The sequence below is a fragment of the Haliotis rufescens genome, unplaced genomic scaffold (genome assembly GCF_023055435.1).
Source record: "Haliotis rufescens isolate VD_foot unplaced genomic scaffold, xgHalRufe1.0.p SCAF_7, whole genome shotgun sequence".
In the NCBI taxonomy this organism is placed as follows: Eukaryota; Metazoa; Mollusca; class Gastropoda; order Lepetellida; family Haliotidae; genus Haliotis; species Haliotis rufescens.
This window is the reverse complement of record NW_025964361.1, coordinates 48,684,811-48,711,512: the sequence shown is the minus strand read 5'-3', so window position 1 is coordinate 48,711,512 and position 26,702 is coordinate 48,684,811. Positions and strand designations below refer to the sequence as shown.

The 26,702-nt window shown below is 39.7% G+C and overlaps 2 protein-coding genes across 2 annotated transcripts; one reads left to right on the top strand and one right to left on the bottom strand.

The window, feature by feature from the left end:
* Nucleotides 1-503: 503 nt before the first annotated feature.
* LOC124110454 (zinc finger protein 721-like) lies at nt 504-19,791 on the bottom strand. Its single transcript, XM_048388187.1, has 4 exons — nt 19,672-19,791; nt 16,590-18,641; nt 669-2,500; nt 504-514 (listed from the first exon to the last, which is right to left on the bottom strand). The coding sequence occupies exons 1-4, from the start codon at nt 19,782-19,784 to the stop codon at nt 504-506; spliced, it is 4,008 nt and encodes a 1,335-aa protein (XP_048244144.1). The 5' UTR covers nt 19,785-19,791.
* Nucleotides 19,792-19,990: 199 nt separating this feature from the next.
* LOC124110488 (zinc finger protein 883-like) lies at nt 19,991-25,978 on the top strand. The gene is made up of 2 exons (XM_048387832.1): nt 19,991-20,123; nt 23,439-25,978. Exon 2 carries the CDS (start codon nt 23,474-23,476, stop codon nt 25,676-25,678), a length of 2,205 nt encoding a protein of 734 aa, XP_048243789.1. The 5' UTR covers nt 19,991-20,123; nt 23,439-23,473; the 3' UTR covers nt 25,679-25,978.
* Nucleotides 25,979-26,702: the final 724 nt, after the last annotated feature.

The window sequence follows — 26,702 nt, the reverse complement described above, 5'->3', positions numbered from 1 at the left end:
ATGTTTAGAATCCTCAGATAGGCCTTGTTGGCTTTTGAATAATTGTTCACATGAATTTCCGATTTAGCAGGCTGCATTTAACCAAGCTGCTCACAGCAATAGCTTATTCGCAAGAGCTCTCTATATTATTATCGCGAGTAAAACCGGCTCTGGAAAACTGGAGCCGTTAGTAGCGTCCAAGATTGGTGACCTGCTTGGCGACGACCAGAAGGCCAAAACTGTAGACACTTTCTATGTCCTCAAAAGCAATGTTTTGCATGGTAGTGGCTTGCAAAGACTGATCTCCATAAACATGGTGACAGTGGTCTGTAAATAATGTGTCCGGACCAGACAATCCAGTGATTGACATCATGAGCATCGATCCACGCAGTTGGGATACAATGACATGTATCAACCAAGTCTGCAAGCCTAACTACCAGGGCCGGTAAGTCGCCTCTTATGACAAGCATCGTCACCTTTCATGGCGAGCTTGGGTTGCTGAAGACCTATTCTATCCTGGATCTTCACAAGTCATCTGTCAAAAGAAAGCAATATATGCATTAAGGAATAATACTGGATAAGTTACAAAATTTCTTTTTATTTGCATCTTTTACATGTTTACACACTGATATTCATGTGTGTCTGCAGGTTACTTGAGTGGGCAAATCCTTTCCCACATTCAACACACTTATAAGGCTTGACTCCACTGTGAGTCTTCATGTGTGTCTGCAGGTTACTTGAGTGGGCAAATCCTTTCCCACATTCAACACACTTATAAGGCTTGACTCCACTGTGAGTCTTCATGTGTGTCTGCAGGTTACTTGAGTGGGCAAATCCTTTCCCACATACAACACACTGATAAGGCTTGACTCCACTGTGAATCCTCATGTGTGTCTGCATGTTAGCTGATAGTGTAAATGCTTTCCCACATTCACCGCACTGAAAAGGCTTGACTCTACTGTGAGTCTTCATGTGTGACTGCAGATCATGTGACCGTCTAAAAGCTTTCTCACATTCACCACACTGATATAGTTTGATTCCACTGTGAATCCTCATGTGTGTCCGCAGGTTAGCTGATAGTGTAAATCCTTTCCCACATTCAACACACTTATAAGGCTTGACTCCATTGTGAATCTGCATGTGTGTCTGCAGGGTACTTGAGTGGGCAAATCCTTTCCCACATTCACCGCACTGATAAGGCTTGAGTCCACTGTGAGTCTTCATGTGTGACTGCAGATCACCTGACCGCTTAAATCCTTTCCCACATTCAACACACTGATAAGGCTTGACTCCACTGTGAGTCTTCATGTGTGACTGCAGGTAACTTGGTTGAGTAAACATTTTCCCACATGCATCACACTTATAAGGCTTGACTCCACTGTGAGTCTTCATGTGTGTCTGCAGGTTACCTAACTGAGTGAACATTTTCCCACATGTATCACACTGATAAGGCTTGACTTCATTGTGAGTCCTAGTGTGTTTCTGCAGATCACCTGATAGAGCAAATCCTTTCCCACATTCAACACACTGATAAGGTTTGACTCCAATGTGAATACTCATGTGTTTCTGCAGGCCTCCTGAACGTTTAAATCCTTTCCCACATTCACCACATTGATAAGGCGTCACTTCACTGTGAATCCTCATGTGTTTCTGCAGGCTACTTGAGTGTGTAAATACTTTCCCACATTCAACACACTGATAAGGCTTGATTCCTCTGTGAATCCTCATGTGTGTCTGCAGGTCGCCTGAATGTTTAAATCCTTTCCCACATTCAACACACTCATAAGGCCTGACTCCACTGTGAATCCTCATGTGTGCTTGCAGTCCACTTGACTGTTTAAATCCTTTCCCACATTCAACACACTCATAAGACTTCACTTCACTGTGAATCCTCATGTGTGTCTGCAAGACACCTGACTGTGCAAATCCTTTCCCACATTCAACACACTTATAAGGCTTTACTCCACTGTGAATCCTCATGTGTGCTTGCAGTCCATTTGACTGTTTAAATCCTTTCCCACATTCAACACACTTATAAGGCTTTACTCCACTGTGAATCCTCGTATGTTTCTGCAAGTCGCCTGAACGTTTAAATCCTTTCCCACATTCAACACACTGATACGGCCTGATTCCAGTGTGAATCCTCATGTGTGTCTGTAGATTACTTGCTTTTGTAAAAGTTTTCTCACACACACTACACTTATGAGACTGCTTTGCTGGACGGCATTTCTTTATATCACCCGTTTCCGGCAATTTTCTCTCACAGTGAATGTCTCCCCCTATATCAGTAATAGAATGGTTCTTGAGATCACCTCTTTCCATCAACTCTCTCTCACAGTGAATGTCTCCCCCTATATCAGTAATAGAATGGTTCTTGGGATCACCTGTTTCCAGCAATTCTCTCTCACAGTCAGTGTTTCCACCTGTGTCAGTGACAGGTTCTTTCTTGATATCACATGTTTCCAGCAATTCTGGTTTGCTTTGTACTTCCATTATTACCTTGTGGATGTTATGGTGTTCACTGAAAACATAAACTTCATCATATTAATGCATTTCTTTATAGATGTTTTCACGAGAACAAGTAGGGCTTGGACCATCCACAGTTTGATAACATGATATGTGTCATGATAAAATACCTGATACTGTCAATGTTTTCCCCACATTCAACACACCGATAATATACTACTCAAAAGAAGTTAAGGATCAGCAGATTTTTCAAAATACTATTGTTAATCTGTGATGGTATGAGAGATTAACTATAGTAATAGAAAAGAATTGGGTGATCCTTAACTTCTTTTGAGTAGTATATCATAGCACAGTCATTTTCCATATCCAGGACTTGACATGCCAGATGTGTAATAATCTTTTCAACATGTTCAATAACCTCCCATTGAAGTTGGGGTGAAACGATCCACTGAGGTCATATGATGCGTATCACAAAACATAGGTACGTATCATGATACGCATATTAAAGTCAAATCACATAGATACTTCTTGACAATAAATATTTCAGAGCAGGTTAGAAAGGGAAAGCTCTCTGTAGATACATGTTCTTAACAGCTATTTTAGTAGTGAACTTGAAACATTAATTACAACAAATAAGATGGCCTACCTTTAGAATACAGTACCACAAACTTTTCAAACACATGACAATACCCTATGACATAATTTGTAGTATTTTGTTGCAAGTCACACCAGCGAAACAATGCCCCGTGACATCAGGGGTCATCAAGAGTGCATAAGCTAATATACATTTATTATTTTTTCGATTCATTAATTTTAGTAAAATCTAAATATTTTTTTACATTTGTATATTTATCCTGCATTACTCTGTATACGGTATTGCATTTACTGCTGTCTTTTGACAGAGAGACGAACTGTGTGAGATCCAGCTGTTGAAGAAAAGTTGTTCCAACCAGGAGAGGCAGCACCCTCGCTCAGTCGGCACATGACCTGGAAGTCATGATGTCACACCAAAACACATAACTCATATTAACTGCTTTAAACATAACATCTGAAACTTTGTGGGGAGGCAGTGTACCGAAGGAAGAGCACTTAGACTATGTAATTCAGGATAGCTATACAAATCTAAACATGCTAAAAAAATATTTAGATTTTAATTTTTTTTTTAACTTATCCTGCATTACTCCGTATTGCATCTTTATCAAACAGCATAGCCGGTGGGCATACCTTAATATGTGATTCATAATAAACCCTCGTCAAGGTCCGATGAATCAGGTAGGAATGGTCGTAGATGTTCCGGTTATCACTTGTTTGAGGTGCTGATTTATCGGACCTTGACGAGGGTTTATTATGAATCAGCACCTCAAACAAGTGATAACCGGAACATCTACGACCATTCCTATCTTCAGGACTCAAGAGTATAGGTGACAGAAATAGAATGAGGCGGGTAGCCTAAACTAGAACTTACCTAAGAGAGAATGCGGAACGCAGTAGAGCCCTCTAATCTGGGTTGATAAACACCAGAGAGATCGACGGGCCCCGCTCGGGGTATTGGACATACAGCGGTGGCGTAAACATCTTCTACCATTCCTGACGTCAGGAAACAAGAGTCGATGCAAAAAGTAAAACCTGAATAGGTGACAGAAATAGAATGAGACAGGTAGCTAAAAACTAGAACTGATCTAATTTTCATCATTCTCCGATCCTCTGATATGGCAAGAACAGAGTTGATGGCGACCAGGTATGTGTAGATGGCAGAGCTTTTCAACCAACGTGTGCTGCGCAAGTACAGAAGGAACTCAACCAGGAACTGTGGTGACACTGCTGTGTTTGTCTGAGCAGAATGCCTGGAACGAACACCATTTATCATCATACAGTCCCGATGGATGGTGGGCTGATGCAATTGCCTTGGACGCTCCAGCTGAATAGCCCTTGGCTCCTAGGGCTTTCTGCACATGTGCCAGGCGCACACGAGACCATGCAGGGTTTGGGTGTTGCAACCAACTGTGTGGGTGGAGCAGAAGGTTGGGCCACGCTAGAAGTTCAAGGGGGTTGTCTCTAGTGATGTTTCGGAGGTTGACAAGCCAACTTCTGGCCGACCACCAAGGCGCGACCAAAATCAGTGTCAGGTGCCGTTTGGCCTGATCTTTAAAGAACCCGGGGAAGGAGAACAAAAGGGTTCCCTTTGTTTTTGTGCAGACACAGATGTTGAATAAAAATACTTCAGGCTGTATTGTAAACAATGCTTCAGCTGTCGGACGTATGTCCTTTTATAAGGCAAACTCGATCAGCCTACATATCATTTTCCTTCGATATCATCTTCGCGACTTTATACACTGGGATGATTCTGATTTGGATTTAGACCTATTCCTTGGCGACTATACAGATTATGACATAGAGCGACTGTCTGACGAAAGCTTCGATGGAGGTGACACCTACACTGACACTAGTGACAGTCCAGTCTATGACGAAACTTCATAAAATGTTAGATTAAAAAATATTTTAATTCATCATGCTACATGCACCAAATAGTGCTTTTTGCAAAAATGCAAGTGAAATATTGTTGTAGGAATTAAGTACTTAAATAAGTGTATCATAAGATGTCGCATAATGAAGCGTTATCACCACGATGATATATTTTGATTGCCGTTTTTGACACAGTACCAAAACAAACTACGAAGCAAATTACACAGTTACTCGGAAGAATCACAGATCGTTTAATACACCCAAGTAACTAAGGACTTTAATTACATTTCACTTGACTAATATGCACTAGGAAAATGACTATTTTCCAGATTTCGAGGGGGCCGCCATTTTCTATGTGTTAGTGCTTCGGGACAGTGCGTGATTTAGTTTCCCTTTAAATATATTATAAGCTACATAAAGTTTGACATATCTATGATTTAAGATTGTCGTCCTTTACAGCCAAATCAAGAAAAGTAACATAACTTACCGTGGATGAAATAGATGAATGAAATAAAGTCCGTAAACACTCGACGCGAGCCGTCGAATTTCGCAGATCTCGCACAGCCACGCGATATTTATATCTTTATCTCGCGCGGCAGTGATCGTGAGTAGGTTACGGGACGAGTCGAGACTTTACGTAGTTTAGCTTTGGTTTTGGTTTGGTTTGTTGTTCAACGCCGCACTCAGCAATATTCCAGCTATATGACGGTGGTCTGTAAATAATCGAGTCTGGACCAGCCAATCTAGTGATTGATATCATGAGCATCGATCCACGCAATTGGGATCGATGACATGTATCAACCAAGTCAGCGAGCCTGACCACCCGATCCCGTTAGTCGCCTTTTACGACAAGCATAGTCACCTTTTATGGCACTGACAACATTAGGTGGGATTTTGTATGGGACTTTCGTTGATACTGGGACCGTAGATACATAAATGTGACATGTAAGTAATCAGAAACATTCTGACAACCTGCATGTGTACTGGCTGTTATTTAGTTTTATTTTTTTCATTGAAACCAAGAGAAATAGTCAGAGCATCCGCCTGATAAATACCGTTGTGATTTTGTGAGCGTGATTTTGCGTCAGTCATGACGTCATGGCGTCACGGAAACTTTGACAATATTTTGTTGATATTACCAAATCATTGCAATGTATCTCTTTTTAATTCCCTAATTCTTGCTACGATTTTCTGAAAATATGAATATTCTGAAATGTTGAGCCAATGTATGCAACGAATGTATAGCTCAAAATAGGAGAATATACCACACAGTGTAAAATATGAATTTTGCTTTGTTTACATTTCAAACAAGTGCAGTTTTCCGACCATACCGTTCGTTTTCACACCTAATTTATATTGCATGGTTTCATCTTGACACTTTGTATTGGTGACACAAATCATTTGTAAAATGTATGAGGAATTCAAGGTTGTTTGTATCACAGCTGAGTTTGACATATACGTTATAGGCATCACATTACCGGCATACGTGGGGGAGGTCGTGTAGCCTAGTGGTTAAAGCGTTCGCTCGTCACACCGAAGACCCGTGTTCGATTCCCGACATGGGTATAATGTGTAAAGCCCATTTCTGGTGTCCCCCGCCGTGATATTGCTGGACTATTGCTTAAAGCGGCGTAAAATCAAACTCACTCACGCTCACCGGAATACGTGAAACGTGAAAATGTAAACACTATCCAATATCGCGGAAAGTTCACTTCGGCGTTCGCGTTTGCGTATTTTCCAAAACATTCTAAACGATTCTGGGGTTATCGGCGACGTTTTGGAATGATCATTGGTCATTTGATTAAAGACAGATACCCGTGATCACGAATGTGCTAAATTCATTTCTGTGAGTAAATATCCGACATTTTAGATTTCGAAACATGCTGTAAATAACTGTGTGAATGGTGATTTTGTAATATGTAAACAATGGTGACATTTACGGTGTACCTACTTTTCAGTAATTTTGCTTTGCCTAAAATGGCAATGGAGGATATCACAGAACAGAAAATGTCCCACAGAATTCAAAACTATGAAGTGTATTTGTGTGCGTATGTTGAATTTTATTCGACTTCAAAGTGAGGTTTGAAGAGGATGGACATGTCCCTCTGGCATCCAGGGGGATAGTTCCCCCATTTATCGTATGTTATTCCAGATGTTATTGAAAACACATCTGAACTTTCAGTATTATACAGTATGATTGAACATATTTAACTGTATCTTGGGTATATTTTTAAATGCAAGACATTTGTTTAATCAAAAATTATTTTTGAGGGATTCGACCGAAGTACTTGAAATCATACGCGCATGCTGAGTGGTTTGTATTTTCGCACATAACATTCATCGATAGAGGGACGAGTCTTCTTGCAGGTTATGGAAAGGGGCGAGTGGTGACGAATGAGCGTCTCGTGCGTTTAGTCTACGGACACTTACGAGTGATCCCGATGCCATTTGGCACACTTGCCCCATTCCGTAATCTACAAGATACCGAGTGATGAAGAATGGGCCGAAATGAATAGTCACAGTGGAGTCAAGCCTTATAAGTGTGTTAAATGTGGGAAAACATTTAGACGGTCAAGTGAAGTTCAGACACACAAAGTGATACACAGTGGAGTCAAGCCTTGTCAGTATGGTGAATGTAGGAAAGCATTTAGATGTTCAGGTGACCTGCAGTCACACATGAACTACGGTTTTACGGGAATTACGTTTGGAATAGCAGTAAACTATGCTGGTCGCACCCAGGGAATTACGGTTGGAATAGCAGTAAACTATGCTGGTCGCACCCAGGGAATTGCGGTTGGAATAGCAGTAAACTATGCGGGTCACACCCTGGGAATTACGGTTGGAATGGCAGTAAACTATGCTGGTCACACCCTGGGAATTACTGTTGGAATAGCAGTAAACTATGCTGGTCGCACCCTGGAATTACGGTTGGAATAGCAGTAAACTATGCTGGTCGCACCCTGGGAATTACTGTTGGAATAGCAGTAAACTATGCTGGTCGCACCCTGGGAATTACGGTTGGAATAGCAGTAAACTATGCTGGTCGCACCCAGGGAATTACGGTTGGAATAGCAGTAAACTATGCTGGTCGCACCCTCGGAATTACTGTTGGAATAGCAGTAAACTATGCTGGTCGCACCCAGGGAATTACGGTTGGAATGGCAGTAAACTATGCTGGTCGCACCCAGGGAATTACGGTTGGAATAGCAGTAAACTATGCTGGTCGTACCCAGGGAATTACGGTTGGAATAGCAGTAAACTATGCTGGTTGCACCCTGGGAATTACGGTTGGAATAGCAGTAAACCACAGGGCCACGGATAGCCATACTATACTGACTGTACTGATTACATTAAAAAGAGCTCTTTTTTTTTAATGTAATCAGTACAGTCAGTATAGTATGGCTATCCGTGGCCCTGTGCAGTAAACTATGCTGGTCGCACCCTGGGAATTACTGTTGGAATAGCAGTAAACTATGCTGGTCGCACCCTGGAATTACGGTTGGAATAGCAGTAAACTATGCTGGTCGCACCCTGGGAATTACTGTTGGAATAGCAGTAAACTATGCTGGTCGCACCCTGGGAATTACGGTTGGAATAGCAGTAAACTATGCTGGTCGCACCCAGGGAATTACGGTTGGAATGGCAGTAAACTATGCTGGTTGCACCCTGGGAATTACGGTTGGAATAGCAGTAAACTATGCTGGTCGCACCCTGGGAATTACGGTTGGAATAGCAGTAAACTATGCTGGTCGCACCCAGGGAATTACGGTTGGAATGGCAGTAAACTATGCTGGTCGCACCCAGGGGACTCTGGTTACAATAGGTCCCCAGTAAACTATGCAGGTCGCACCCAGGGGATCCGAGATATGCTGGTCGTAACGAGCTACTTAAGGATTGGGTTGTCAGCTGACTTGGTTGAATACTTGTCATTGTCCCCCTTCTTTATGTATGTTACAGTAACTGAGTAACCTGGTGGCTACAATGTGTCACCTGCCCGATGGCGTTGATCACGCAGCTCACCCCTGAATTTCCTGCCCCAGATTTATTTGTGTTATGGCCTATCACTGAATATTGTTGACTAGGCATAAACCAGGGTCAGCAATTGGCACTTGTCCTGTAGTCCTTGTCAAACTGCCCATTACTTAAGGTATCATAAGGACTAGTAGATTTTTGCCATTTTTAAGGGTTTCGCTATATGTTATCAAAATAAAGGCTAGTGGACTAAAATGTTAGTTTCTATCGCTGCATAAACTTACCTTGACAAGCTCGTTAGTAGGTTGCATATTCCGTCAGTGTTCAGGACCTTCACTACAGATCAGTAGATCAGTCCTGCATTCCAGATTGCCAAACCTCGTAATTTGGAATTAAACTGGATACAACTTGTGGGACACCTGTGTATGTTACTTTTGATCTGTTGACAGGTCTGTTTGAATATACATGCAAGCCATTTAGGCACCCGTGTGGATATCGGCTTAGAATAGTCCCTCGTCAACCTAGCTGGTCTTAGAGGCTAGCAAAAGGATCGGCTAGTCAGACTCGGTGACATGGTTGGTGGTGTGTCATCGTACCCCGACGACCTGGATCGTTCCTCACAATATTAATCACTGGAATGTCTGGTCCAGACTTGATTATTTACAGGCTGCCATCATATAGCTGGTATTTTGATGAGTGTGGCGTTAAACAACAAACTAATTATGCAAGCTGTCATCCGAGTGTCTGATTTTCAAACGTCTACAATTCTGTTTGTTGATGACCAACAAACTTGGCCTAATAAAATCAACTGACAGTGGTTCTGATGACGTTGGGAAGCTGTATGTATAACCTTTGTTTCCTACTGTTTGTTTTACTGGTCATGTGAATGAGTAAATTGGCATATTTCTCACCATAATTTCTTTGATTTCAGCTTCCTGTTCAAGTGACGTCAAGGCCGTCTGATGTTGCCTTCAAGCTGGAGATGTGGGAATACATCAACAGTGTCAGCCTGAGAGGTGATGTGAGATTGCATGTCATCGATTCCAATTGCGTGGATCGATGCTCATATCAATCACTAGATTGTCTGGTCCAGATTCGATTATTAACAGACCGCCGTCAAATAACTGGAATATTGCTGAGTGCGGCCTAACACAACAAACCAACCAACCAAGGCAAATGTGCATGTATCTTTTTGGTATTTATAGTCATATAATGTGGCTTTTCAATTATAAAATTATTTCGTACATTTTCTTGTGTTATGTCATTATTAACCTATTTGTGCATATGTGGAATAAATTTATGGAGATGCACAACCTTGTTTTAATGATCTTTAGACCAAATCACAGGTTAAACTGCACTGGATGCATTGATCAATGTGTTATTGAAACTGCCAACCATGACTGTGATCAAGCTTGCTGTTGAGAGGGAATTAGGACTCTTACTACTCAATTTTACAGATATATTTAATTCTATTTACATGTATTCAAATCATTAGAAATTAATTTCTCACTGAATAATTTGAATATCCCAATCAAAAGTTGGAAGTATCATAGTGAAAACAATATGGCAGCTTGAGTTCTAGCCACGACATTTTGGCCTACCCTCAGCACCAGAACTTCACAGCCATTTGAGAATAGCCTATTAAATGTATTAAGATTGTGTACCTTGACACATCAACAAAACAATGTTACTTTCTTACGTCCCCAAAAGAAAACTTGACAATTATTCAGGAATGTAGTTTACACAAACATTTCATTCAGCAACTCATTTTCTTGATTCTATTTGTTGAGAGGTTTTGTGTCAACCCCACTCTCTTGGCACCTGGCCACTTAATTTGTCCTTGTATCCAATCCAATCTAAAAACTTTTTGAGTTGTATCAGACTGTTCAATGCACATGATGTTCCAGTAACCCTGAAGGTGTGTTTGTCATATAGTACAGCCATTGGCTGTATCCTGAAGGTGCTTTGCATGGCATATTTGATGCTCAGTTCCAAGCAAAGCTGGGGCAGTCGGGTAGCCTAGTGGTTAAAGCGTTTGCTCGTCACGCCGAAGACCAGGGTTCGATTCCCGACATGGGTACAATGTGTGAAGCCCATTTCTGGTGTCCCCTGCCATGATATTGCTGGAATATTGCTAACAGTGTCATAAAATCAAACTCACTCACTCCAAGCAAAGCTACACACTTTTCCATGATATGACACATTGGAACGCCTTGAGAATGGAGTCTTTAGTTTCAACACAACACACTTAATGTACATTAAGTTGGTAGACACAAGGGTACTTTAACAATGTTTAGAATCCTCAGATAGGCATTGTTGGCTTTTGAATAATTGTTCACATGAATTTCCTATTTAGCTGGCTGTATTTAAGCAGGCAGCTCACCTTGATAGCTTATTTGCGGAGCTTTCTATACTATTACCTAGGGCTGGGACGAGTCCAAATTTACTACCCGGGTACCCGCCCCCTATTAGATCTCTCAAAATGTCCGTTTGGTAACTTTTTTAGCATAGCCCTTGCAAAACGTATTTAGATACATGAATTAACAATCTGGTCATGCATACACTACCATATCGGGTGGAATGGGTTCATGGTCAGAAGGAAAAGCGAACATCAATGACTTGTAGTGTAACCATAGAGTTCCAGATAATTTTAGTTATTAGACAATATATCACGTGACTAACTACGGGTCCGGGTAGTCCTGTGGGTACCCGGGACCTACTCAGTACCCGCCGGACCCGGGTACCCGAGTTACCCGTCCCAGCCCTACTATTACCGCGAGTAAAACCGGCTCTGGAAAACTGGAGCTGTTAGTGAAGACCTATTATACCCTGGATCTTCAAGGGTCTTCTGTCAAAAGAGAGCAGTATATGCATTAACCTTTAGCCTGCTGAATTATTTTCACACTTCTTACCCCTGCCTGCTGGATTAATTTTAGCATAAGGCGCTCTAAAGAGGGTGGGTGATTTCAAACAGTCGGTGCCTCATTAAACAATGGCCAATTGAAGAAATATTTTGCACATTTATTCCTGATAGAAAACTACACAATTCTATATAAAAATATCCTGGTGTTTTCAATTATACCAAAGTTTAAACCAAAACGAACACAAAATTTGTAAATTTTCTTGAACTTACCTGAATTGCGTTATTGAAGGTGGTTTGCATTTCATGCTAGGAACCTTTTAATATCGTAACATTTTTGCAAATTGATTTCAATAATCATATCTCCGATATCTTAATTTTAATTGAGTAAAAATTCGGGTTTTATAATCGGCACATATCAGCGCGATGGTAAATTATGAACCATTTCAGTGAATTTATTATCTAAACGTTAAACAGAAAAATAACTTAATTTTCGAGGTCATCATGTCGGTTGCAGAAATACGAATATTCGGGTAAATCTGACGTGTCATGTTATAAAATTTGCAGGAAACAATTAATGACTTATAAATATTCACTAATCCTAATTTCAAGCGTTTTGGTTGAATATTTACGATATACAAAAATAAACAACCCGTGTCATGATGCTAGCAGACGTCCTAAAATCAAACATGGCGCGCTTCGCCCGACCTCCGCATAACTTATTGCTATTTTAATATCAACAAAGTTTACATTGCCTTTATAAATATAACTTAACGAAAGTTGACGATCTTCTCAATCGAAGAATGTTTTATTCGTCATATTCCAATAAATATGACGAGAGAAAAATGAAAATAAAGATCGTGAATTCTGACAGCACTATTTCAATAAGTGCAAAGGTCACCGGATGTGATGTCACAGACAGGGGTAGTCTGCTGATAAGCTTTCGAAACAAAACAATTACAGTAAATTTTGAAATAGTTCGCCTATCACATACAGCAAAAATATAAGTCGATACACAGTATCAGTAATCACCACTAACATGAAATAAAAATGTGACTTTGACGATATAATTCGCGTATTAGTTAATCCGTTTGACCTTGCATGCTCCCGTGACCCGGAAACGGTAGACGATAAATCAACATGCCACATGCAAGTTTCTCGGTATCTTTTATTTGAACTTCTGTTGATATTTAAAAAATCACCATTCAATGTTGTGAATATAAATGGGACATGATTCATATTTCTGCGATGTACATGCTGATAAGTTTCACTACAACAAGTGTATCCCACGCAATACGTCTATGGATATCGTCGATCAGCAAGATCACCCTCAACAACAGGTGCGCGAAAATGGGCTTGACAAAACTTGTTTCAAAATTACATCCCCGCGTTGCCGAATATGATAGGGTATATATAAGCAATAAAATGCTACGTACATATTTTCGGTGTTAGTTCCACATTACATTTAGGATAGTTTTCCTTTCGGGAATACATTCATAGATTCTAGCATGATTTTAGAACAGTTTCACGAAGGATTTCTAAATTTATTCCAAAAATATGAAGACCACCATGATTGCGCATTGATGATAGATTTGTAATTGTTTAATTATTTACAGCTGTTTACAGGTTTTAAAATTTTAAGTTATATTTAATAGTTATTTTTCCCACAATGATGGTGTGTGGGGACAGTGCATCAGCACAGTGTAACTGATCAAACTTCAATTATTATCTTTAGTTTAAACATATTTATACAACAATTATTATCTTGCACTCTGAAAATCAACTATGTGAATAAGTAACTCTCTGATGTCATCATTTTAATTTTAGTATTCCATGAATAATGAATAAATCAGATCCTTAACATATACATACTAAACTCATATGGACATTAATCTTGTGCATTATGTGGTTTGTTTCCAAATAAAACAATTCTGAAATATAATTTAATAGGAATTAATTTAATTTAATTACAGTAACAGTACTTGTAACAGTACATGACATTTTTGTTTGTTTAATCACAAGAACCATGGTGGCACATGAGCTGGTAAGTTTGCCATAGGTTTCTTAGAAAATGCTATCTCAGTCTTCTGGTTGGAATGAAAAGAAACATGCCTGTGTACATGTTTACCCTTGCCAGATGTATTTTTTCCAGTCAGCCAATCCATTACTTTTGTTCACCTTATGTGGTCTATTTTATACATACAGGTACTGCTTCCAACCTGTTTTTTCTTTGTATGCAATCACAGTATCACAACTTCCTCAGCTGGTGTGTATAAAAGTTCCCCTGTCATCATGAAAAAAGAATTATAAAGGAAAGTCATATTTTCATTCAAAACATATCTGTCTTTCCTTGAATACTCTTTGTCTAAGTGCCAGAAATGTCAGTGTCATAAAAAAAATTAAAAAAGATTTTCATAAGGACTTTTCTTAGATAGACCTAGATCTAAGTCAAACCATGTGACTAGTTAGGTAGAATTATAACCTTATAAGCCCTCATTTCTGAGGTGTCCATATTTTTCACCTTTTTAGGACTAAATGTGATCCGTGTAGATCTGCCTGTTTTGTTATGTAAAACAAATTCTTGTCTTAAAAAAATGAGAAAAGGAATCATTCATACGAAAAAATTTTATCCCATTGATTCACGAAAATCAGTTGAAATGTACAGTGGTGACTTTTGTACCCAAAATTTCTAGTAATTTGTTACCCAAATGGGTATGTGATTTTGTAGATCTACCTAGAATTATTTCAAAGATATACATTAATTTGGTGTCTTAAACTTAACATAATATCACTTTCCTATCAAAACAATTCATTCTTACTTTAACCAAAATAACTGGCCTCTCCTTCTGTGACAAGACGTCAATTTTCTCTCAAAACTAAACAATCAATTTCAAGGATCACAGTCATAATCATATTTGGAACTTGATGAAATATTTTATTATGTGTTCTGTTCATCTACATGAAAACATAAATATAATTATAGATTATTGTCTTATTTTCTTAGGTACAAATGCACAAAGTATTTTGGGTACAATTTAATTTGTTTTGGGTACAAAATCACATATATATATATATAAATAGGAGCCTAGAATCTATATATATTTACACCTCGTTGTGTACCAAAATGTTATCGGTTCAGAGGACGGGAGGTTCTCAGAAAGTTTTCAACAACATCTTTAATATTTAAATTGTTCTTTTTGTAATGTTAGACCAATAACAATATTATGTTATTATTATGGCATATCAATACGTTGTATCGCTCTCCGTTGCGTTCGTTTTTAGAAAATATTTTAAAATTAAAATCATCGAGCGTGAAATCCATTACGGTTTCGGATTTAGACTTACACATTTGATGGCGACAATCACGAAGAAATATGAAACAAATAGGAGTGAAGATTGCTCTCCATATCAATAAATAGTAAATTATGTATTTTCTTTTGAATTTGAATCTATTTCGGAATTTCTTTATGATAGCTTACCAACTTTTGAGTATTTTGCTTCCATGTGTCACATGCGGTACGTGCTTCCGGTTTCAGAAATGATAGCTAAAATTGCAAGTATTTTGATTATTTCTCGTAAAATGCATTATTTTGCTATTGAATGGTTTACCTAGAATGTATATCAGTTCAGATTTTGCGTTTCATTCAATATTTGTCATTTTTCGCAGTGTGTGTTGACTTTGTTCAACTCAACAAATCTCGAGTTAGGCCACGCCCAAACGTATCACTGACGTTTGTCGGCTTGTCAATGTGTCGGAAAGTTTATCAAACGAAATCATTTGCAAACTCTTTAAAAATGAAATTCTTTTTACAAAGATTTATACATACGTGTCAATAATTCTAGAAAATTAAGTTAGATGTAACAAAATGATTGTAATAGTCTAACGGGATAACTATGCATGTGGAGTTGTTTGTTTACCGCCGTTGCCATGATCGTACAAGTTCCATCCAATCGATGATGTTACGATTCAGATTGTTTTTGTTTACAATTAGTTACACCGAAAGTTGCTAATTTTTAGAAATAAAGGAACATGGGTGTTTTCCTTTCGTCAGCAAACAAAAAATTATGATCGAATAGGAAAAATGATGAAATTATAAAGAAAATATCGGACTGCATGCCGCTCAACGTGAAGTGCCAAAAGTCAACAATGGCCGTTTCTGGTAGTTGTGTGCCGAGAAGTTTGGCCGAAACATTTTAAACTCGCGATATTTTCTTTTTGAGGTAAATAAATGACTGAACATTTGATATTGAGCAAGCTGAGCATTTATGCATGTCATACGTAATTTAAATGTTACGCAAAGCCTTCTCGGTAAATAGATATGGCGAGTTTTATTTTGGGGTGTTGTTATGCTATTCGCCTGTCGAATGGGTTCGACATCAGATGCACGGGGATGGACACCTCTGTCGAATGGGTTCGACGTTAGCGTGCAGAGCTTTAAGGAATAATGCAGGATAAGTTACAAATTTAATTTTTATTTGCACCAGGTGCATGCTGACATGAAAACCTAGTTGCACCACATTTGGTATTGCACTCTTGCCCAATATATTTATCAAAGATGAAACAGATGCATAAACTGAGTAAGTACATCTCATGTCTCTGATGATTTTCCTGATTTTACATAAATATTGCTGTAAAACATAATAAGATGTGCACATAAGTACCCACAGTTTGATGATGTCAAGCCCAAGAAGGGATGACAAATTACACATAACCCAGGGATTAATGATGGAGTATGGTCCATAAGGCTTAGAAGTATTCACTGTGTTCAAAGATCGTTGTTGTGTGGAAAAGTAAGGGTTAGTTAGACACAAATTGATTTTCAATAATAGGTTGCACTGGTGCATCTTTTATGTAGCTAGATTGAGCTCTGTACTGTGAATCCTCATATGTGACTGCAGGTGAACAGATTGTGTAAACCCTTTTCCACATTCACCACATTGATAACGCTTGACTCCACTGTGAATACGCATGTGTGACTTTAGGCTATTTGACTGCGTAAATCCTTTCTCACATTCAACACACTGATAAGGCTTGAGTCCACTGTGAATCCTAGTGTGTTTCTGCAGATCACTCGTCCGTTTAAATCCTTTCCCACATTCACCACACTGATAAGGCTTGGCTCCACTGTGAATTCTCATGTGAGACTTAAGGCTATTTGAATGTATAAATGCTTTCCCACATTCAACACACTGATAAGGCTTGACTCCACTGTGAATCCTTATGTGTGAGTGCAGGCCACTTGACTGTTTAAATCCTTTTCCACATTCAACACACTGATAAGGCTTGACTCCACTGTGAATCCGCATGTGTGTCTGAAGATCACCTGATTGTGTGAATCCTTTCCCACATTCAACACACTGATAAGGCTTGAGTCCACTGTGAATCCTTGTGTGTTTCTGCAGATCACCTGACCGCTTAAATCCTTTCCCACATTCAACACACTGATAAGGCTTGACTCCACTGTGAATCCTCATGTGTGACTTAAGGCTATTTGAGTGTATAAATGCTTTCCCACATTCAGCACACTGATAAGGCTTCAATCCACTGTGAATCCTCATGTGTGCTTGCAAGCCACTTGACTGTTTAAATCCTTTCCCACATTCAGCACACTGATAAGGCTTCACTTCACTGTGAATCCTCATGTGTGTCTGCAAGACACCAGACTGTGCAAATCCTTTCCCACATTCAACACACTGATAAGGCTTGATTCCACTGTGAATCCTAGTATGTTTCTGCAGGTCTCCTGAACGTTTAAATCCTTTCCCACATTCAACACACTGATACGGCCTGATTCCACTGTGAATCTTCATGTGTTTATGCAGGTTAGTTGAAAGCGTAAATGCTTTCCCACATTCACCACACTTATAAGGCTTGACTCCACCGTGAATCCTCATGTGTGTCTGCAGAGTACCTGCTTTATTAAATGTTTTCTCACACACACTACACTTGTGAGACTGCTTTGCTGGACAACTGCGATCTGTCTTGAGATCACCTCTTTCCGGCAATTCTCTCTCACAGTGAGTTTCTCCCCCTATATCAGAAATTGAATGGTTCTTGGGATCTCCTGTTTCCAACAATTCCCTCTCACAGTCAGTGATTCCACCTGTATCAGTAACAGGTTCTTTCTTGAGATTACCTGATTCCATCAACTCTCTCTCACAGTGAGTGTCTCCCCCTATATCAGTAATAGAATGGTTCTTGGGATCACCTGTTTCCAACAATTCCCTCTCACAGTCAGTAATTCCACCTGTATCAGTAACACGTTCTTTCTTGAGATCACCTGTTTCCAGCAATTCTCTCTCACAGTTAGTGATTCCACCTATATCAGTAACACGTTCTTTCTTGGGATCACCTGTTTCCAGCAATTCTCTCTCACAGTCCAGGTTTTCACCTGTGTCAGTGACGGGTTCTTTCTTGATATCACCTGTTTCCATCAATGCTCTCTCACCGTCAGTGATTCCACCTGTGTCAGTGACGGGTTCTTTCTTGAAATCACCTGTTTCAATCAATGCTCTTTCGCAGTCAGTGATTCCACCTGTGTCAGTGACAGGTTCTTTCTTGATATCACCTGTTTCCAGCAATTCCCTCTCGCAGTTCACGATTACACCTGTGTCAGTGACAGGTTCTGTCTTGAGATCACCTGTTTCCATCAATGCCCTCTCACAGTCAGTGAATCCACATGTTTCAGTAACAGGTTCTTCTTTGAGATCACCTGTTTCCAGCAACTCTCTCTTGCAGTCCACGATTACACCTGTGTCAGTGACAGGTTCTGTCTTGAGATCACCTGTTTCCAGCAATTCTCTCTTGCAGTCCATGATAACACATGTTACTGTGACAGAGCCAGGATTCTGTGGTTGGCTCTGTACTTCCATTATTACCTTGTTGATGTTATGGTGTTCACTGAAAACATAAACTTCATCATATTAATGCATTTCTTTATAGATGTTTTCACAAGATCAAGTAGGGCTGGGACCATCCACAGTTTGATAACATGATATGTATCATGATAAAATACCTAATACTGTAAATGTTTTCCCCACATTCAACACACTGATTATATCATAGCACAATGATTTTCCATATCCAGGATTTATCATGCCAGATGTGTGATGTGTAATTATCTTTACAATAACCTCCCACTGAAGTTGGGGTGAAACGATACACCAAGGTCATGATGCATATCACAAATATAGGTTACGATACGATACGTATCTCGCGAGCATTACAAAGTCAAATCACATAGATACTTCTTGACCATATGTCAGAGCAGGTTAGAAAGGAAAAGGTCTCTGTAGACGCATGTTCGTAATGGCTATTTTAGTAGTGAAATTGAAACGCTTATTACAACACTGTAAACATGTTGGGGCTAAATGGCGAAAACGTCACCTCGACTCAAGCAAAAACGGTTCATATTGCCTGGCGATAACGGCCCCACTTTTTTTTTTTACCTTGGTCAAATAAATGATATTAAACTTACGCGGTAACTTGCAAAAACCAATAAGTGAGAGAAGTTAAAACAAGTTTACATTAGAAATTAGCCTCTACTCCAACTATATTCCTTATAAATCGGTGACGTTTTGCTGAGGTGCCGTTTTAGCCTGCACCCGGGCTAAATAAGGAGAAAATGAGGCATAATCGGCGATGTTTGCGTCATCAAAGATGCTACATTAAAGACGCTAAGGGTATGTCATTAATGTGGTCGTTCAATTCTATGCATAATGCATACTATTTCGAGAAAGTAGCGAGTTTCACAAAATATTAACGAACATATCGCTGTTGAAAATGGGGTATGTGTCAAATGTTTACATTTCGCCAATGCGACGATTTCCGCGTCTCGACAGTTTAAATAATGTTTTCCTTCACTAAAACTAACTGTGGGCGTTAATCTCGTCAAGTAGACATACAGCAAATGCCAAGACATTTTTCTAACCATCCGTTCTTGTGCCTTTCTAAAGTAAATAACATAAACAGCTGATACATATGGATGTCGCCATTGTTGATGGAGTCATTTCCAAGCTCCTTCACAGCGCGTGACAACCACATTTATCGCTTGATGGCGCTGCTGTCCCTTCCTAAGCTCCTCACATTGATAAGCTGGGCCCCGTCTTTAATATATACAAAGCTGGTTCCCGGCTCCCTCGCGTGTCGTCCACTTGCGCCAAGCTTGTGAGACGGGGCCTAGACTGGGTACCTGTCTATCTAAACTGGTGAAAATCGCGCTAAACGACAGTGGACCCAGTTTAGAAGGTGTCACGCGCTGGAATGGAGCTTGGCGTTAGCTGAAAAGAGTTGTCAGTCTGAGTTCATGTTTGTAAGACCATGTGCAAGACTTTGTGACTGCTGTTGTGAGCAGAGCCAGAGGACCGTGGAGGTTATAAAACGGTAACTATTCAACAATAAAAGTAATGATATAAAATCTGAAAGCATATTTGCCTGAAAAATATTAGGCTAGTTTGTTTATGAGTATTTTCTGAATTGTTCAGTAGTCAATCAAGCCACCAGCGCGGCTTCAACTTTGAACATGTGTAATATGTGACTATGAACTACGGTATTCAACAATATAAGTAATGATAAGGAAAACCACATCCTTTGACGTTTTACCTTAGCGTTCGCTAGACGTGGACAGCTAGACGCTAGACGTCTTCAGGTCGACCTCGACAGCAGTAGACAGTGTACGTCTGAAGGTTCAGGTTGTGTTATTGTATGGACTTCATAGATCAACAGACTTAATATGGCATTTGAGTGTTCATGGATACCTGACAGAAAAACGGAAAATAACAATGACATCAAAAGGATTGTATTCATGCACAAGACATTAAGAAGAATCAGATGGACTGTTTAAAGGGGTACTAATCTCTTGCTTCTTCTCGGCTGTCTGATGCTCACTAGCTGCCGTGAGTCGATGTGCTCGCTACTGCAACTGAGCGTGACAAGAGAATGTGCTACCATCTGTAAAGACTGCGTAAATAAACTTGGAGGCAAAATGTTTTACACATTTTTGAACACTGATTGGTTACCCATGAGCTATAAAGATTTTGACAAAGGACACATGTTAATTAATTTCTTCAGGTTTACTAAATCAAAGGGAATACACTCATATCAGGGTGTGAAGTGCCCATGTAAAAACAACATACTTTGTTCAAAGGGTTGACCAATAATACGTTGATGGTTTGGTCATTGTTATCTAACTCAAGGGATTTTATTTAAGAACCGTTATGACATTATGAAAATAGTTGTCACATGGGCTTTCTCAGCTGACCTTTAAGATTTGACACCTAAGTGAAACACCTGAAACAAACTAAATGATCAGTTGAGAAATGAACACGGATTATAATATCCCCAAACGATATATATTATTTTAAAATATTTGATTGGTACAGAGACACGTTACATGGAATAAGTTTCTTGTACAGCTGTATATGTGTGGGATATTGTTCCTTTATTTGGATATTTAAGATACATTCCTCAAACAAGGAAGCTGCCTAAAATTATACATATAAATTTGGTAGGTTGTAATTATTATGTCTGCATTTTGTTTTCCTTCATTTGCTGTAGCATTGAACAGATTTATTCTTGTTCCTCTACGCCTTGCTTGGGAAGTTCTTCGATGTGCTATAGATGTTGTTTTCACAAGTCTTTTCCTTTGTAAGCTTCTATAAGTATGATTCTCTCAGGCAATTTATAAAATGTCTGAATAGTTCAGTCATTTTGTCTGAAAAATCTGTCCATTTATTTAACAGATTGACTAAAATGATTAAGACGGTCAAAGGGCTTAAAAACATCACAATAGATTAATGATGCTGGGATTAGAAGCCAAATAATATAGAAATATACTTTAATCCTAATATTTTCAGTCTCTGAGTGATGATATTAAACATAAACATGCTTGGTATTGGTTACCATAATAATACAGATGGACATATTTTTCAGTCAATTTGTGAAATAACTGACTATATTGGCATATAATAAATTTCCTGAGTGAAAAGTTTGCTCATTTTGAATGTAAGAATATAAACACAATAAAATAAGCAATGCTCAGGTGAAATATTTACTTTGTGTTGCAAGTCAAAATAGTGTAAACGAAAATCGCACAATTACCAAGCAAGTGACTTATCCAAACTTACCGATGCTACCCACAAAGATATCTACATTTCCTTATTATTTCCAAAACTGTATTTCATTTTGTTGATCAATGTGACCATACCCCCTTATAATATCAATAAAAGTGACAAATGCGCTTACGAATTGCGCAGCACAGGTCGCGAACTAGTCTAGATTTCTGCTATATCATCCGGGTACTCAAGGTGAAAAACAATACAAAGGCAACAATCAGTTCCGGGGAATTGCTTCAGATCAGTGCCCCTTAAAAAAAGAAGTTTGCAAGACTTATGTCCACTGGTCAGCTGATTGTGAGGATTCTGCGAAAGAGAGAGCTATTTGTTCTGCACTTGCACTGTCAAGGGAGAACCTTTAGAGTACCACCACTTCTTGTGAGGAGGATCTCTGCCGAAGGTGACACGTCTCCAAGACAAGCGACCAGTTTTTGTGAGAATCTGTCTGAAGTGAACTTACCGACTGAGCTTCGTCTACACTGTTAAAATTAGTGTAAATTTGCCTAAATGTACCCAATTTGACATGAACTACTTCATCAGACCTCTGTGGTCTAGTGGTAGAGCAAATCCCCGACAGCGTCATATCTAAAGATGTTAAAAGATTGTAAATGTTACCCTGCTGGGTGCTCGGCTTTAATTGGCGTAAACAAGCACTGGTTGGCTCAGTGTCAGTATATTGCATCGGAGTGTGGTTTTCATGTACTGCAGCATGGTACTTCAGTGGGTAGTGCTATGAACTCGAATAGCACATACATACACACACCACACATCGCTATATAAGTGCAATAATCTTGGACGTTATGTTAAACCCCATAGCAAAATGAAATAGCCATTGTCCTTATAATATGAGCAGTAGACTGATTAGTCATGGTACAGCTTTTAATCAACTGAAAATGCTAAAGACACTTCAGTGTGAGGTTATTGAAAAGATTATTACACATCACACCTCTGGCATGTTACCTACTGGATTTAGAAAATAACAGTGCTATGATATTATCTGTGTGTTGAACGTTGGGAAAACATTTACTGTAATAGGTACCGGGTACTTTATGATGAAGGACAGGGTATATGGTTAAACCAAGGAATTCTGTCCTTCCTTCAGCCCATCCTTCCGAGGAAATTGTTTGGTGTAACCTATAACTTGATAACTACCACATAAAATCTTTTCAAATTTGGTGAAAACTGTTCTATACACTAATACAAATACAATAGGAGAGGTGCAGGGTGAAGTCTGATTTCATTATTTGTTTTTGTTTTAAATTTTTTTATAGGTTTTCTCCATTAAAACATTGTGTTGCCTATAATTGATAACTTGAAAACTACTTCATGGATTATTTTCAAATTTAGGGAACAGTTTGAATACCAATAGAAGAGGTGCAGTGCAAAGTTTACTTTTGATATGTGTATTTATTGACAAAAATATGATTTTTTCATGTTTTGAACTTAAAAATATGTTGGAGTTTAAATAAGTCTGGGATATTAGTGACTCCTGTTTACTTCTCTCTTGTTGGTATTGTTCTTGTGGAAACATCTTTAGGAAATGCATAACATGATGAAGAAAGTGACCACTCCTTTTTGTTTTCAGTGAACACCATAACATCCTCCAGTTACCGGGTAATAATGGAAGTACAAAGCCAACCACAGAATCCTGGTTCTGTCACTGACACATGTGTAATCACGGACTGTGAGAGAGAATTGCTGGAAAGGGGCGATCTCAAGAAAGAACCTGTTGCTGACACAGGTGAAACTACTGACTATGAGAGAGAATTGGTGGAAACAGGTGATCTCAAAGAAGAACTTGTCACTGACACAGGTGAAACCACTGGCTATGAGAGAGAATTGATGGAAACAGGTCATCTCAAGAAAGAACCTGTCACTGACACAGGTGTAATCATCGACTGTGAGAGAGAATTGGTGGAAACAGGTGATCTCAAAAAAGAACCTGTCACTGACACAGGTGTAAACACTGACTTTGAAAAAGAATTGTTGGAAACAGGTGATCTCAAGAAAGAACCTGTTACTGAAACATGTGTAAACACTGACTGTGAGGGAGCATTGGTGGAAACAGGTGATCTCGAGAAAGAACCTGTCACTGACACAGGTGGAAACACTGACTGTGAGGGAGCATTGGTGGAAACAGGTGATCTCGAGAAAGAACCTGTCACTGACACAGGTGGAATCACCGACTGTGAGGGGGCATTGGTGGAAAAAGATCTCCAGAATGAACCTGTCACTGACACAGGTGTAGTCATGGACAACGAGAGAGAATTGGTGGAATCAGATCTCCAGAAAGAACCTGTTACTAAAACATGTGTAATCACTAACTCTGAAAGGGAATTGCTGAAAACAGGTGATTTCAGGAAACACAAAGATTGTGGTGGTCCAACAAAGCGGTCTCATAAGTGTAGTGTGTGCGAGAAAACATTTACACAGTCAGGTAGTCTGCAGACACACATGAGGATTCACAGTGCAGCCAAGCCTTTTCAGTGTGGTGAATGTGGGAAAGTATTTAAACACTCACATAACCTGCAGAAACACATGAGGATTCACAGTGGAGTCAAGCCTTATCCGTGTGTTCAATGTGGGAAAGAATTTACACGGTCACATCACCTGAAGTCACACATGATGATTCACAGTGGAATCAGGCCTTATCGCTGTGTTCAATGTGGGAAAGAATTTTCACGGTCACATCACCTGAACTTGCACATGAGGATTCACAGTGGAATCAAACCTTATCAGTGTGTTGAATGTGGGAACGGATTTAGACGGTCAGGTGACCTGCAGTCACACATGAGCATTCACAGTGAAGTCAAAGCTTATAAGTGTGTTGAATGTGGGAAAGCATTCAGACGGTCAAGTGATCTGAGGTCACACACGAGGACACACACTGGAGTCAAGCCTTATAAGTGTGTTGAATGTGGGAAAGGATTTACACGTTCAAGTGAACTTAAGACACACAAGATGATACACACTGGAGTCAAGCCTTATCAGTGTGGTGAATGTGGGAAAGCATTTAGACGGTCAGGTGACCTGCAGTCACACATGATGACTCACAGTGGAGTCAAGCCTTATCAGTGTGGTGAATGTGGGAAAGGATTTAAACAGTCAGGTGACTTGGAGACACATGTCAGGATTCACACTGGAGTCGATCCTTATCAATGTGTTGAATGTGGGAAAGGATTTACACTATCAGCTAACCTGCAGAAACACATGAGGATTCACAGTGGAATCAAACCTTATCAGTGTGGTGAATGTGAGAAAGCATTTAGACAGTCAAGTGATCTGCAGTCACACATGAAGACTCACAGTGGAGTCAAGCCTTATAAGTGTGTTGAATGTGGGAAAGCATTTACACTATCAGCTAACCTGCAGACACACATGAGGATTCACAGTGGATTGAAGCCTTATCAGTGTGGTGAATGTGAGAAAGCATTTACTATGTCAGCCAACCTACAGACACACATGAGGATTCACACTGGAGTCAAGCCTTTTCAGTGTGGTGAATGTGGGAAAGCATTTACACAGTCAGGAGGCCTGCAGAAACACATGAGGACTCACACAGGCGTCAAGCCTTATAAGTGTCTTGAATGTGGGAAAGCATTTACACGGTCATGTGATGTGCAGAGACACATGAGGACTCACACTGGAGTCAAGCCTTATAAGTGTGATGTGTGTGAGAAAACATTTACACTATTAGGTGATCTTCAGAAACACATGAGGATTCACAGTGGAGTGAAGCCTTATCAGTGTGGTGCATGTGGGAAAGAATTTTCACAGTCAAGTAACCTTCACAAACACACAAGGATTCACTGTGGAATGAATTGATTTAACTTAATGTATTGAAATGTCATAGGTGTAACTCTCTAATGTGTTCATTAGAACTGATAAATGACATATTACAAGTTATTCCTTTAATCCATGCATGGACTTTTGACGACTATGCTGGTCGCACCCAGGGGATTCTGGTTGTAATAGGCCCCCAGTAAACTTTGCTGGTCGCACCCACAGGATCCTAGATATGCTAGTCGTAACAAGTGACGGATTGTCAGACTCGCTGACTTGGTTGAAAACCTGTCATCATCCACCTTCTGTGTGGATGGTTGCTAATAAAATCAATAACTTGATTGTCTGGTCCAGACTTGATTATTTACAGGCAGCCATCATACAGCTGGAATAGTGCTGATTCAAGTGATAAATAACAAAATATATTATTCACCGGCAGACTTGATTATTGCCACCAATTACTTGTCTCCTGTTTATCATGTTTATGACTCTTTGTGTTGATGAGTTTTGTTGATTTTTATCCTCCAGGTTTGTCCATTTTCTGTTTCCGGAGCAGAACTCCTAAACCATTGAATATTCATGTTGAAACATGCTATACTGACCAGTCAAGTGGTGAACTGGTGCCTTTTGATGTTTTGGGATATTGAAGTGGGGTGTAAGTAGCCAAACTCTATTTCCGAATTGCACCAGACTGGGGGCTGATGTCATCTCCTGATGACTCTTCTCTTGTTGTAGTCTTGGCCCTGGTTGGTCTAGGATGTGTTGCAATATTCTTCAGCCTCTTCTGATCCAAGTACCAGGGCTTACCCGTACAGGCAAGTCATTAGTGGTTTAGTGATAGAGAGAGAGCTGAATTTCAGGGTTCGATCCCAGACGCCTCATACCAACAGACGTTAAAAGATGGTACTTGTTGTTACCCTGCCTGGCACTATGAATCAAGTGGCTAAAACAAGGACTGGTCTGTGGAAGTCATTATACTGTGTTGTGAGTGGGGTGTTCCAGGGTTTGTCATCAGTACCTGGGATACCTGTACAGGTAAGTCATTTGCCTCCCGATGGATGTTCCA